Genomic DNA, 15,332 nt, shown 5'->3' on the forward strand with positions numbered 1-15,332 from the left:
CATCCCTTCCTGATGTTCCCGAGCTTGCCTTTGCAGCTCCAGCAACTGTGACATGACCAAGTGAAGAGGCTCGTCATCTGACTTGGACTCAGCAAAGATCTGGTCTCCAGCAGTCCTCTGACTGCCAGAAACCTGGGAAGTACCTGCCTTCACCTGCTGTTGATCGATGATGCAATGTGTTCACCAGATTGTGATCCAGGGACTATTCTAAAGCTAGGTCCCACTGAGGTATGTGATCCTGTGCTGGTGGAGGGTGTAGGTGGGCGCTGTGACAGAACTTCAGGGAAAGTGCCTCCAGATTCCTCTTCAGAGGTTTCTTCAGGGCTTGATTGGAGGCCCTGGGTCATGGACTCCATCGGCTGTTTGGCAGATGTGCCTACGGAGGCAAGGGGAGATAATTAGTGCATGGCAGTGGGCTGTGAAAGAGGACACATCACTCACAGCCTGATTGTCTGATGGATGTTGCTCTGCTGGACCTTCACTTGGTAGAGCACCGCCGACCTCATCATCAGCACAGGAATGGTCCAAATTCTCACTGGCCAGTTAGATGGCTCTGTTTTCAAAGTCTGTGAGGACATTAATTTCAGGCATTCCGCCCCAGTCTGCAACCTCTTCCTGTTGTTGTCTGCCAGCTTGTCTTGCCTGAATAGAGATGGAGACAGTGTAAGCAGGATGCCTGCCAGGCCAGATGTTAAGTATGCCTGGCCTGTGAGGGTGGTGAGTGGTCCCATGGACAGGATGAGGACAATGATAGTGAGTGCGAGAGAGTGAATGGTGATGTCCCTCGCACTGGCAGTGAGTGAGGGCCCTGTGGATGTATGATGGGTTTGTGTGTGTGAGTTGAGAGTGATGAGAAGAGTGACTTACCCTGGTGGAACGGAGTAGATCATTTAGCCTCTTGTGGCACAAGAGGTGGCTGTCCTCTTTTGAAGGGCATTGGTGCTGACCACCACTGCCACCGCCTTCTAAGCTGTTGCTGTTGCTGCCCATCCTGCAGCAAGAGCCGGTGTAGAGGACATACCGATGGGCCGTCACAGCATCCAAAAGGCGCTCGAGGGACGTGCTGCTGCACCTGGGGGCTTCAGTCTTCTTCAGTTTCAGGGCCATGTCTTCTGCGCAGCAGTGGTGGTCTTGAAGCACTGAGATTTGTATTTGCAGCTGGACTTTAAATATGACGCTCAGCATGATGCAGCGGCGAGGTGATGGCAGACGAGCGAATGAGAGCCTGCCCACCATGGAAACAGCATGTTTCCTGGGAGTGCATAAATAACCTGACGATTTGGGAGGATACGGTGTGAAACCCTGCCATCGTGGCCAGCGGGTAAAACCTCGTTTCACCCACCCGCTACCATACTTAGTGTAAATCTGGGACAATTCCGTCCTAAGTATTGTGATGCGCCAAGAATAGGGCATGCCAATTGGCACTCAGCAAGGTCCGACAATAATAGAGAAAAGTGACTAAGGCATTTTTGGAGTCTCCATTAAAGCAAAACATAAAGGAATATCAAACAAAGATGTTAGTTCAGTAATTTCTAGTCCAATGTCTCTTCAGATTTTGTTACTTCTCCAGTGGGTCATCAGAGTCGGGTGCAGGTAATCCAAGGGCAAAAAGCAATACAGTTAACATTACAGAATTACAGAATAAATAACATCCAAACTAATATAAAAACATAAGGCAGGAGTTTTGAGAGTAGGCAGACCCAATACGTGGGGAGATTGGATAGTGAAAGTTAATAACTAGAGTTGGCTGTGTCCGAGAGATCCCAGTGCCTGATCTTTCAATTTGCGTTAGTTTGGATGCACCAACTCGTAAAATTTGCAGCATAATATATAATTGATTTAACGCTGTGAAGTTTAGAAGCGGCTGCTCTAATAGAATTGAAAAACAGGCTGCTGGCCCAAATTTTAAAATCCATCAATATTTTGTTCAGAGTACGATTCTTCTCAGATTGCAGCATTGTTTTTGTATCAGTGGAACACTTTAAGCTATAGCTGCCTTCTAGGATTAATGCATTACAATTTGTTTACTTGTGATTTATATGAACAAATAATTTATCTGGGTTTATATCATTTAAAAATTCCTTTTTAGGACTTTTCTAAAAATGAAGAAGCATCTTGCTTTCATAAAGTTTAAAATGTATTGATTTAAATTGAGCAATGTATTTTGGTCGGAAGAAAGAGGAGAGATAAAAAAACTAAATGGTTACAATTTTAAAGGGGTACACATAGAAAAATCTTTGAAACTAGCAGAACAAGTTAAGAAGTTTGCAAAAAAATTATAGTGGATCTATGACCTTAAAAAACAGAGGCATGATGTAACACATTTAATAATCACTTATTAGGCCCCAAATGGGGTATTGCAATTCTGTGCATTGCACTTCAAGAAGTATGTTAAGCCCTTAAAGGCAGTCCAGAGGAGATTTACTTGAATGGTACCAGGGATACAGGACTTCAGTTACATTGAGAGATTAGAGAGGCTTGGGTTGTTCTCATTCGAGCAGAGAAGGTTAAGGGTTTTGCTAGAATAAATAAGGAGAATCTGTTTCCAGAGACAGAAGAGCCAGTAACCAGAGGTTTAGATGTAAGGTAATTGGCAAAAGAATAAAGGAGGTTCTTTTAAGCAGAGTTGTTGCAATCTGAAATACACCGGCTAAAAGGGAGATGAAAGGGGTTTCAATAATAACTTTTCAAAGGGAATTGGATAAATACTGGAAGGGGGAATATTGCAGTGCTGTGAGGAAAGGGCAGGAGGTAAGACTAATTGGATAGCTGTTTCAAAGAGCTAGTACAGGCATGATCAGCTGAGCACCTTCCATCTGTGAAGTATCATTCTGCAATCTGATGAAAAATATTACAAAAAGGGCTTGATTATTTGCAAATATTTTATGTATGCACTGAAGAAATCACAATGACAAAACCAATAAAATTCTTAAGATAAAAGCAAAATATAGCGTATTCTCGGTCTGAAGTAAAAATAGAAAATGCTGGAAATACTCAGCAAGTTAGGTAGCATCTGTAGAAGTTTATCAAACAAGAGGTCATCAACTGAAACGTAAACTCCTTCTCTCTCAGCAGACATTGCCTGACCTGTTGAATATTTCCAGCAGTTTCTGTTTTGATTTCTTAAGGGCTGTAGATGAGTTAGGGATACAAATGTGGTTTTTCACTTGTTTAAGATAATTTGGAGTTTTATGCATTTTCACTAATCTAGATAGAGTAACAGTTTTTGGGCCTTTTACAGGTCAAAGATGTTGGTGCATCAATGACTATTCATGCTTTTGGTGCCTACTTTGGTCTGGCTGTTACTCGTGTCCTATACAGGCCAGGATTGCAAGATGGCCATGAAAACGAAGGATCTGTGTATCATTCAGACTTATTTGCTATGATTGGTAAGTAAAAATGTACAATTCATGGCAGCCATTTTAGAACATAAGATGCACATTTTGCATTAACCAACAAACAGCCTATTTCTGAACTACTGTACTTTACACAAACCTTACACAATCTCCTCTACATTCCCTGCCAGCATTTTTTTATTCATTCATGGGATGTGGGCTTCACTGGCTGGGCCAGCATTTATTGCCCATCTCCACTTGCCCTTGAGAAGGTGGTGGTGAGCTGCCTTCTTGAACTGCTGCAGTCCATGTGGTGTAGATACACCCACAGTGCTGTTAGGGAGGGCGTTCCAGGATTTTGACCCAGCGACAGTGAAGGAACAGTGATATATTTCCAAGTCAGGATGGTAAGTGACTTGGAGGGGAACTTCCAGGTGGCGGTGTTCCCATCTATCTGCTGCTGTTGTCCTTCTAGATGGTAGTGGTGGTGGGCTTGGAAGGTGCTGTCGAATGAGCCTTGGTGATTCCTACAATGCATCTTGTGGATGGTACACACTGCTGCTACAGTGTGTTGGTGGTGTAGGCCGTGAATGTTTGTGGATGTGGTGCCAATCAAGAGGGCTGATTTGTCCTGGACGGTGTCAAGCTCCTTGAGTGTTGTAGGAGCTGCACTCATCCAGGCAAGTGGGAAGTATTCCATCACACTCCCGACTTGTGCCTTGTGGATGGTGGACAGGCTTTGGGGAGTCAGGAGATGGGTTTCTCATCGCACAGCTCCTAGCCTCTGACCTGGTCCTGTAGCCACAGTATTTCTATGGCTAGTCCAGTTCAGTTTCTGGCGAATGGTAACCCCTAGGATGTTGATAGTGGGGGATTCAGTGATGGTAATGCAATTGAACATCAAGGGGTGATGGTTTGATTCTTTCTTGTTGAAGATGGTCATTGCCTGTCACTTGTGTGGCGTGAATGTTACTTGCCACTTGTCAGCCCAAGCCTGGATATTGTCCAGGTCTTGCTGCATTTGGACATGGGCTGCTTCAGTATCTAAGGAGTCATGAATTGTGCTAAACGCTGTGTAATCATCAGCAAACATCCCTACTTCTGACCTTAAGATGGAAAGAAGGTCATTGATGAAGCAACTGAAGATAGTTGGGCCAAGGACACTACCCTGAGGAACTCCTGCAGTGATGGAGCTGAGATGACTGACCTCCTACAACCACAACCATCTTCCTTTGTACTCAGTATGACTCCAACCAGTGGAGAGGTTTCCCCCTGATTTCCATTGACTCCAGTTTTGCTAGAGCTCCTTGATCCCACACATGGTCAAATGCGGCCTTAATGTCAAGGGCAGTCCTCTCACTTCAGCTGTCTTGATTTTAAGTTCTCATTCTCTTGTTCAAATCCCTCCCAATCTCTGTAACCTCCTCCAGACCTACAACCCTTTGAGAACTCTGAATTCCAGTATGGGCCTATTGTAGATTCCCTACTTCCTTCATCCCACTCTGGTGGCCATACCTTCAGCTGTCTAGGCCCAAAGATCTAGAATTACCTCACCCAAACTCCTTGCTTCTTCATAGCTCTGTCCTCCTTTCAGATGCTGATTTAAAACCTAACTCTTTGACCAAACCTTTGGCCTCCTCCCCTAATGTCACTTTCTTTGCCCCTGTATCAATTTGTGTTTGGTTACTGTCCTCTGAAGCACCTTGGAACATTCTTCTATATTAAAGTCATTACATAATTGCAAGTTGTTCTTCTTGTTTATTTTTGATTACCTCAGGTGTGGTCCCTAAAACCGATACACATCATCCAAAGGCTACACTTGCTTTGGCAATAAAAACAGAAAGTGCTGGAAAAACTCAGCAGGTCTGGCAGCATCTGTGGAGAGAGAAACAGAGTTAATGTATCAAGTCCAATATGATTCATCTTCAGAACAAGTTTTGGCAATTCTTGCAAGTGTCTCATCATCATAGACAGGTCAAGAGAATATACTGCTGAGATAAATGAACTTATCCATTGCTGACAGGTTCTGGTCATGGGACTTGGGCCCATGATAGGGATTTCCTGCAGCAGGCTATGACACTACTTTAGTTTTCATCATGCTGATCATAAGGCCAGAGTTGTTGCATGTATCTGAGAACATGTTGATGCTACAATGCATGTCCAGCTTTGAACAAGCTGTTAGTGCACAGTCATCGCCAAACAGGAAATTGTGAAGTATGTCCTTGGTCTTTGCCTGGAGTGGTCTCAGATTGAGCAGCTACCCGTCCATGTGGTTCCTGATTTTGATGCCAGGAATGGCATATTTTTTTCCACCATACTCTCCAATGACTACCATGATGGGAATCTTGACATTGAAATCAGATGTTGCATGGACAGGAAGCTGCTCAATCTGATACATGTTGTATTTCAAACATCTTAAGACTCTATAATTACTTATTTTATTTTAAATATTTAAATAAATGTTGTCTTTATTATAGTGAGGGATAAATAAGCTGAAGAATAGAACACTTCCATTTTGGTTAGCCCATGCCAGCACCTATCAATTCTAGATCAGGGACTCTAAGGGTTGAAGTTTCATGTCAGAGGCGGGATGAGTACAGGATGAGCAGGTTAAAAGGCTTGCCCCTATTGCCAAAAGATACCTCAGACTAGTCCTTCCAAGGCAATGAGCAGCTGATTTTACCACTTTGCACACCTTCAGCCTCATCCCCTCAACCACTTACCCTCACCCTCACCCCTTCAGTCTCACCACCTCACCCTTCCCACCCTCTCCCCCTCATACCCCTCATTCTCACCCACTCACTTATTCCTTTAGCACCCTTCAACCCCATCACCCCCTCAAACTCCCACTCCCCTTGCCCTCACATATGACCCACTTCTTAACCAGAACTCATAAGTCCTATTGTAGCAGTTGTAAGCCACTGAAAGCTCCCTGAGTAAGCAAATGGATTCTTCAAAGTAGCTGCATAAACAGTGTCAAGCATTTGTAAAATGATTAGGCAGTTGGATTGCAGCAAAGAACCCATAAAACTCCCTAAGCAAATTTTCAGATTTCAGCACTTCTACCTCAACAGATATCTAGACTGAATACATAAGAGCAATGGGAAAAGATTAAACTTTGGTTTTCATACTAGGCTACCCTTTCAATAGTGCAAAATGTATTCTACCTTTTTTTCCATTAGATGAGCTTTTTAAACTAATCTGAAGACTTTTCCATATTTACAATATTGATCTTTTACCTGATAGCTTGCCAGCTGGCAGAAATAATGATCTGGTAAATATATTATTTAAGGGGTAGCTACATTTTCCAATCATAGCACTCTTATGACTCACCATAATAAGTGCAGATACAACTCATGCTACAGCATTTAATGTTGAACTGTAAAGGAGGCAAAACCATTTTACTTAACTTTCACTGCGTCCACCTCCAATCCATTGTCCATGCCTCCATGCAGCTGGGTAAAACCCAACAGATGCTAAAGTCTAGCTGTCTCCATGAAAATTTTAAAAAATTATCTGGGCCTGGCTCTCAATATGCCCACAGTGCTGTCAGTTTCCTCCTTTGTAGGAATGGGCAGGTTCTGGGTCAATTCCTTCCCCCGCTCTCGTGAAAATGGTCAAGAGTGGGAACAGAGACGAGACCTCTGGCTATCTTGTTTGGAAGCCATTTTTTTCAATTCCACCTCCATTTGGTCCCGATTAGGACAATGGAAATCTAGCCCTAAGATTATATGCAGAATTAACAATACCCATATTTTATCCTAACAATATGCCTCAATTTAAACCTCAGAAGAGCACTATCTACTACATTAGTATGATGTTTATTAACTTTTACACCACAATCTTGCATGATAGCTAACTTAGTGACAACTTGTATCAAATTAGGGGGATTTGGGTTTCCATTGGCTCATATTTTCTGGGACCTGAATTAATATTGCCAAATTAACCTCATATAGTCTGCAGACAAAGAGAATTTTTATCCCATCTGATTGAGCTGCTTTTGAACCCAGATTCCAACCAATATTTAATTAAAATATATATATGAACTTAAGTAATTAATCTTCTCTTTTGATGGTTGGGGATGTTCCTAGATAGCGGTGGCACTCTTATGTGATTATTATGTGATGCTCAATGCTAAAAGTGCCTCTGCCAGTTCTGTTTATTATGCTTTTAATATAGATGTTTTAAATTTAATCAGTTAATCTTCAGCCTATAAACATAACCAATAATTTTAAGATTCCTATTTACCACATTTTTTTTAAGCTTCAATATTGTTCTAAATATGTTACAGGTACTCTCTTCTTATGGATGTTTTGGCCAAGTTTTAACTCTGCCATTGTAGAAAACCCTGATGGACAGTACAGAGCCATTATCAACACTTATTACTCATTGGCTGCATGTGTGCTCACTGCTTATGCCCTCTCTAGCTTGCTAGATAAGAAAGGAAAATTGGACATGGTGAGGATAAACATTTTCATATTTATTAATTTTATAAGAATTACTGACTCTATTTTGCAACAGGACATCATTTTGCCCTTCTCCAATTAGGGCAATTTCTGATGCATGACAACTTCATTATTTAATTCATAGGAATTACTGATGAAATCTTGCTGAGTTATCGGGATCTCACCTGCTGGCTGGAAAGACCTGTGCTGCCTCCTTTTGGGAAGACCCACCAAGCCACAAGCCAATCAGGCAGTGATGAGGCCAGAGGCAGGCCTTCCCCTAGAATCAAGACCCCATGTGGTGGGTGGGGGGTGTGGGCACAGAAGGGGGAAGTCTTGCCAACAGGGAGCTGCCAGCCAATCAGAGGCTGGCACCTCTTGTGCTCAGCAGCACCACTGGGGAGGTTGTGGTTGCTGCTGGAAGGACAGGCACCAGAGTCGGGGTGGGGGCGGGGGAGGGGGGGGGTGCGGGGAGCAGGTGGTTTCACGAGGTGGGGGTCGCAGGGAGAGGGGTGCAGGAGGGCCGGCTGAAAGGGCAGGGGTGGTGGTTATCATTGGGCTCCCCCACCCCCGCTTCCTGATATCCAGTCTGATCAAGCACTGAATGTCTTTGATTGAAGCCCCACCCCACTGACCCCATCCCCACCTCACCTCCCGGAGGTGACAAGCTGGCTGCATAATTTTACTTATCGAGCACGTGCATGGCGACAGGCCCACCTGCAGTTGGGTTAATAGTAGTGGTGGTGTGATGAGGCCCTTAAGTGGTCATTAATTGGCCACATAAGGGCCCCAGTTGTTGGCAGAGCAGGAAGGTCGATCTGGGGTTTCCCCCCAGAACTTAATTCTGGCAGGGGCGGGAATGTTCTGGTTCTGGTATGTCACCATCCCACCTAAGCAAAAGCCTTTCCTGTCTCCAAGTTCATCACTAGTGAATGCACAAGATTCCGGCATACATTTCCATTTCTATCATTGCTTGAAGTAGAACAACTCAGCTATTGACCAAAAAGAGGAGTTATCCCATCCATCGTAATTGCAACAGTAAATGTAATAGAAGAAAAAGTCATCCCATTCCCACCAAGTGCTCAGAAAATTCAATCCTAAATCCTAAACCTTGCTGTCAATCCAATTTGCTCATCCTAGACTGAATTCTGGGAGTTTCTAACATTTCATTAGTTGTATAAATCTATTTAACTCGTCTTGCAACACTGCAGCATTCAATGTTCAATCTTGGGGAGTTTGAGGAGTGAAGGGTTTTACAGATATGAGTTTCTAAGGACCAGGTGATATTTTTTAATGCAAAAGTAATGCCGTTCAAATGAAGATGAAACTTCTGTGTGATTTCCGTCTGCCGGGCTTCAGTTAGACTTTAAATTGAGCATTAATTTTCAGTCATGAGCTTAATTGAGCATAAGTATACATGATGAGGCAATACCTACAATGGCTAACTTTATTTTAAACAAATCTATGTTCACCCTCCTAATTTGTATATATAAAGAATTTAGATGGTTTATGTTCTGCTGCATAATCTTTAATCTGTTCTTAGTGTGATATTTGTCCGCATTTTTATGGGGTTTTATTGTATTTTTTGGCATTGCTTAACCAAAGAAAAATAATTCTGACAGGCACTTTTTTCCAAAAGGAAAGCCTTTAAGGCAACCTTTTCTTCCGATTGACTCCTACAATTTGTGCTAATTTTAAATGTGTCAAATAAGTATTACTGTGCTATTTTTCAAATGAAGCTAGTGTTTGCTTTCCTTTGTGCAGGTTCACATACAGAATGCTACTCTGGCAGGTGGTGTAGCTGCTGGAACCTCTGCTGACATGATGATCTATCCCTATGGAAGTCTGCTGATTGGATTTATTGCTGGAATAATCTCCACAGTTGGATTTAAATACCTGACAGTAGGTTTGACTTTCTGTGTTAATAAATCTCTGATTTCAGGGAACCATCTACTCTCATATTGGCTTGGCACTAATTAACTAAGTTGAAGATCTCTTTATGTATAAAACCAAGAATGGAAAGAGTGTAACTGAATATACATGAATGGCTGCATTAACGATAGTATTAGATCCAAAGAAGAGTCATATAAATTTGCTAAAAAAAAGTAGCAATCCTGAGGATTGGGAGCAGTTCAGAGTTCAGCAAAGGAGGATGAAGAGATTGATTAAAAGGGGAAAAATAGAGTATGAGAGTAAACTTGCAAGGAACATAAAAGCGGACCGTAAAAACTTCTATAAGTATGTAAAAAGAAAATGATTAGTGAATACAAATATAAGTCACTTACAGTCCAAAACAGGAGAATTTATAATAGAGCACAAGGAAATGGCAAAGCAACTAAACAGAACTACTCTAGTTCTGTCTTCATGGAGGAAGACACAAATAACTTCCTAGAAATTCTAGGGAACCAAGGGTCTAGTGAGAAGGAAGAATTGAAGGAAATTAGTATTACTAAAACAATAGTGCTGGAGAAATTAATGGGACTGAAAGCTGATAAATCCCCAGGGCCTGATAATCTACATCCCAGGTAATGAAAGGAAGTGGCCATGGAAATAGTGGATGCATTGGTTGTCATCTTCCAAAATTCTGTAGATTCTGGAGCAGTCCCAGCAGGTTGGAGGGTGGCAAATGTAACCCCACTATTTAAAAAGGAGGGAGGGAGAAAACAGTGAATTACAGACTGGTTAGCCTAACATCAGTTGTAGGGAAAATGCTAGAGTCAATTATAAAGGATGTGATAACAGGACACTTAGAAAATATCAACAGGATTAGACAAAATCAACTTGGATTTATGAAAGGGAAATCATGTTTGACAACCCTAGTGGAGTTCTTTGAGGACGTAACTAACAGAATAGATAAGGGAGGATCAGTGGATGTGGTGTTTTGGATTTTCAGAAAGCTTCTGATAAAGTCTCACATAAGAGGTTAATGTGTAAAATTAAAGCACATGGAATAGTATATTGGCATGGATTGAGAATTGGTTAGCAGACAGGAAAGAGAGAGTAGGAATAAATGGGTCTTTTTCAGAGTGGCAGGCAGTGACTAGTGGGGTACCACAGGGACCAGTGCTTGGGTCCCAGCTATTCACAATAAATATCAATGACTTGGATGAGGGAACCAAATGTAATATTTCCAAGTTTGCTGACAACACAAAACTTGGTGGGAATGTGAGCAATGAGGAGGGTGTTAAGAGGCTTCAAGATGATTTAGACATGTTGGCTGAGTGGGCAAATACATGGCAGATACAGTATAACAAGTAGGAAAAACAGAATGGCAGCGTTTTATTTAAATGGGATAGATTGGGAAATGATGTAAAAAGGGACCTATGTGTCCTTGTACACCAATCACTTAAAGCAAGCATGCAGGTGCAGCAATAAGTTAAGGCAAATGTTATGTTGGCCTTCATTGCAAAAGGACTTGAGTACAGGAGCAAGGATGTCTTACTGCAGCTATACAGGGCCTTAGTGAGATCACACCTGGAACACTGTGCAGTTTTGGTCTCCTTACCTAAGAAAGGATATATTTGCCATAGAGGGAGTGCAGTGAAGGTTCACCAGACTGATTCCTGGGATGACAGGGTTGTTGTATGAGGAGAGATTCAGTCGACTAGGCCCGTATTCACTGGAGATTAGAAGAATGAGAGAGGATCTCATTGAAACATATAGACCAGGATTTTTCATTAGTCGGGTGGGCTCGGCGGGAGCGGCCGGGGGCGGATGTGAAGCTGACCGTGGGCAGATTTTTCACGGGCGGGCCAATTAAGGCCTGCCCAGCTTGGAATGCGAGCGGTAGTGCTGAACGCTACCTGTGCAGGCGGGGGGAGGAGGGAGAGCCCGGTCTAGCACTCTTTCGCGCGTATGTGCGAAAAAGCGTTTCAATCTCCCTGAGGCACGGAGTTGCCTCAGGGAGACTGAAGTGACTGATAAAAAAATAAATAAATGCGGTAAAATTTAATGAAACATATCCCATCTCATGGGATGGGGCATGTTTTCGTTTTTCAAAGAAAGTCTTTATTTAAGTTGTAATAGCTTTGGGAAACCTCATCCCACTCGTGAAAGAAGTTTCCTAAAAAAACACAAAGGCTGCTTGGCCTTTTCATCTGCCCGCCAACCATTAGGTTGGGGGCAGTGTAAATTTGAAGTTAATTAGTTTGTTTATGGCTTTAATACACCTTTCAAATATCGATGGGCGCACAACCAACTCCAGCACGCGCCTGCCAAAAGAAATATCGTGAGACAGCGCAATGACGTCAGGACACACGCCCGACATCATTGCGCATCATTTCACTTCCGGCATGTCGGGCTCTCCCCTGCAAACCGAACACAAAATTCTGCTCATACAATCCTCACAGGGTTGGACAGACTGGATGCACGGGTGATAATTCCTCTGGCCGAGGGTGTAAAACAAGGGGTCACAGTCACAGGATATGGGGTAGGCCAATTAGGGCTGAGATAAGGGCAAACTTCTTCACTCGGTGGGTGGGGAACCTGTGGAATTCTCTACCACAGAAGGCTGTGGAGGCCAAGTCACTGAATATATTTAAGAAAGAAATAAATAGATTTCTGTACTCTAAGGGCGTCAAGGGATACGGGGAGAGCGCGGGAGCATGGCGTTGCAATAGAGGATCAACCATAATCATATTGAATGGCGGACCGGGCTTAAAGAGCTGAATGACCCACTCCTGCTCCTATTCTCTATGTTTCTATGCATTACAACTCACAAATACAACCTCATTAAAAATTATAAACCAACTTTCTCTTTAAAAAAAACTTCATTAAGATTGTGCATTTTCTAAACTTTAATACAGATATTTTCTTGTAACATAGCATCTTGGAAAAATATAATTGCAATCACGACTGCTGTAAATAATATTTATTTAATATCATTACAAACCCGCTAAATAGCCGATTTAAATAAGTGAATGAATGGAACAGATCCACAACTATTTCATAATATATTCTTCCACATTCTAACTCCGATATTAGTCCAGAAACTGCTGGAAAAATAATGGTGAGTTCACGGTGTTCATCATTATTAATGTGTGAAAAAATCAGCAGTTTGTAGTGAAGTAGAGATCGGAGACATGATTCAAGAATTACCACAAATTTCTGGATGAATTGTCCCACTCCATTTTTATCCTCTCAAAAACTGGAGCTCGTCTTCAGCCTCCCCATGAAAGGCAAAGAATTACTGGATTTGTATTGCAAATATGAATGAATCTTATTGCAAATATTTCATGTTGTAAGAATCATTTTATGCTGGGATTTATGGTCCTGACATGAAAATCAACCTCCGGGGCCTTGAAAGGGAACAATTGAAGCTATAGGGCAGAATCATCCCAGATTTGCACTAAGTTGGTAGTGGGCGTGAAAAATGACTTTTTACCCGCCAGACGCAATGGTGGGTTTTTGCTCCGTATTGTCCGCTTCCCACCTCATTAGTTACGCAGCCACAGGAAACACACCGTCTTGCTGGCAAGCAGCCTCTGAACCATACCATTATGTCACCATTTCCTCACTCTGGGTGCCATACCTAAACTGCTGCCATGCACACAGTTCTCAATGTTTGCAGCCCAGGACTGCTCCAGTGAAGAAATGGCCCTGAAAACCAACAAAGGTTGAGTGACCCATCACTGGATTGCTTTTTGTAGGCCCATTGTGACGTCCTCCACCCCGCTTTTGCTGCAGGAGGTCCAGCAATCTCACCACTCCGGCTAGGGTTGGAGGTGGCAGAGGTGGTCAGTGCCAATGCTGCACAGAAGAGGTTCACCATCCAGTGCAGAAAGAGGATGAGTGATCTCATCCGTGCCACCATTACTTTAAGCTCACACACTCACATGGCCATCACTCTTTCACGGCATCTCATTCACTGCCAGCTCAAGGGACATCACTACAAACAAACTCACATCTCCATCTGGCCTCAACTCTGGAGACTGCCTCCTCACCCCGTCCATGGCTCCATTCAGCACACATGCACACACACCTGGCATCCTTCTCATTTGGCCTGGCATGCACCTTGCTCACACTCTGTCCATCTGTCTTTATGCAAAACAAGATTGTGCACAATCACTAGGAGATGTCTCAGACTGGGGTGGGGGGGAGGGGGCGGGGGGAGGAGGGGGGGTTGGGTGAAATGCCAGGCATCAAGGTCCTCACCCCATTTGAGAATAAAGCATTGAAACGGGCAGGAGAGAACGTCTACCGTTCCTCTGAGATTGGCGGCGAACACCCACAAGAGGATCCTGCACCACACCATCCCTCTCCCAATGCTACTCTGAGTCCACTGTTCTGTGTTCAATGTGGCTGCCAAGCACTAATAATCTCCACTTTCTGTCCGAGGCACATCTGACATGTCGCCCTCAAACAAACCTCACACTGACCCCAGCGCCGAGAGCAAGTCAGATGAAGACCCTGAGGGCAGCACCATTGACGACCCATCACGGCGCTTACCCATATCCTTCACCAACACAGCGACACATACCTCAGCAGGATCTAGATGTAGAGTAGCCTCAGGATCACAATCTGGTGAGCACAGCACACAATCTGTTCCACTGCAGGCAGAGGCAGGTACATCCTTGATCACCAGCACTCGGAGGACTACTGGAGACAAGGAATCTGCTGAGTGTGAGTCAGGTGATGAGCCTCTGGACTCGGTCCTCAATCAGTTGGTGTAGCCACAACGACAATCTGGGGAACATCAGGAAGGGATGCCTGGTGCACTCCTCAGATTGCAAGGGACGATGGAGGAGTCTGTGCACTTTCAATCCAAAGTGATAGTGCCGGCATGCCAATGCATTGAGGACAATACTGGCAGGATGGCAGCTGCCATGGAGACCTTGGTCCAGCACATCAGTCCTGCACAGCTGCTTGGAATGAACTCCATCACTGATGCCATACGTGGCCTCCAACGGTGTCAATGCAAGAGGGTTAAGGGCAGCTCGATCTCACTCCAGCTTCCCCTTCTCCGCAAGGAGTTAGCAGGGGCCCAATGGGCACCCATAGGGTGGAGGATCAGCAGGTGCACACCCCAGGGCCATCCACCCAGGTGACTCCAGGATTCACTCTTCCTGTGACCCCAGCAGTTCCAGCTCCACAGGCCAAGGAGGGTGCAGTTGGCTGACAGCAGGACACCCAAGGGAGGTTGAGGACCTCTAGGTTTCGGCCCTCTAGAGGACACACACCAAAGTCATCACTGACAGGGTGTAGCAGTCAGCAGGCTTCCTCCACCTCCATTGTGGATATCAGGGGAGCACCAAGATGTAGCGGCAGGGTTAGCAAAGTTAATAAGATGTAGTTGCACAGTCTGAGTACAGGTGTTAATCACTTGTACATAATGTTCACTGTAAATAAACTCCCAAGAATGTCTCCCTGCCTGTGGTTCCTTGTTATGATGGACAGTGTTCCTGTCACTTAGATGTGAAACCTTTTTGCACAAGATAAAGGCAGGTGTCTCAGTCCAGGGCCTCTTCCCTTTGTGGTGTGTAACTTTCAGACCAAAATTATGATCTGGCTTCACACTCAGTGGACACATTAGTGATGCCTGCAACTGGATGGT

At 43.9% G+C, this 15,332-nt stretch overlaps 1 protein-coding gene across 1 annotated transcript in view; it reads left to right on the forward strand.

The window, feature by feature from the left end:
* Positions 1–15,332, forward strand: part of rhag (Rh associated glycoprotein) — a 47,318-nt gene that overhangs the window by 18,645 nt on the left and 13,341 nt on the right. Inside the window, exons 4-6 of the mRNA XM_041188037.1 lie at positions 3,242–3,389; positions 7,627–7,793; positions 9,545–9,682. Of these exons, the coding sequence (XP_041043971.1) occupies positions 3,242–3,389; positions 7,627–7,793; positions 9,545–9,682 (453 nt within the window). The remainder of the gene's footprint in view (positions 1–3,241; positions 3,390–7,626; positions 7,794–9,544; positions 9,683–15,332) is intronic.

The sequence above is a fragment of the Carcharodon carcharias genome, chromosome 5 (genome assembly GCF_017639515.1).
Source record: "Carcharodon carcharias isolate sCarCar2 chromosome 5, sCarCar2.pri, whole genome shotgun sequence".
NCBI lineage: Eukaryota > Metazoa > Chordata > Chondrichthyes > Lamniformes > Lamnidae > Carcharodon > Carcharodon carcharias.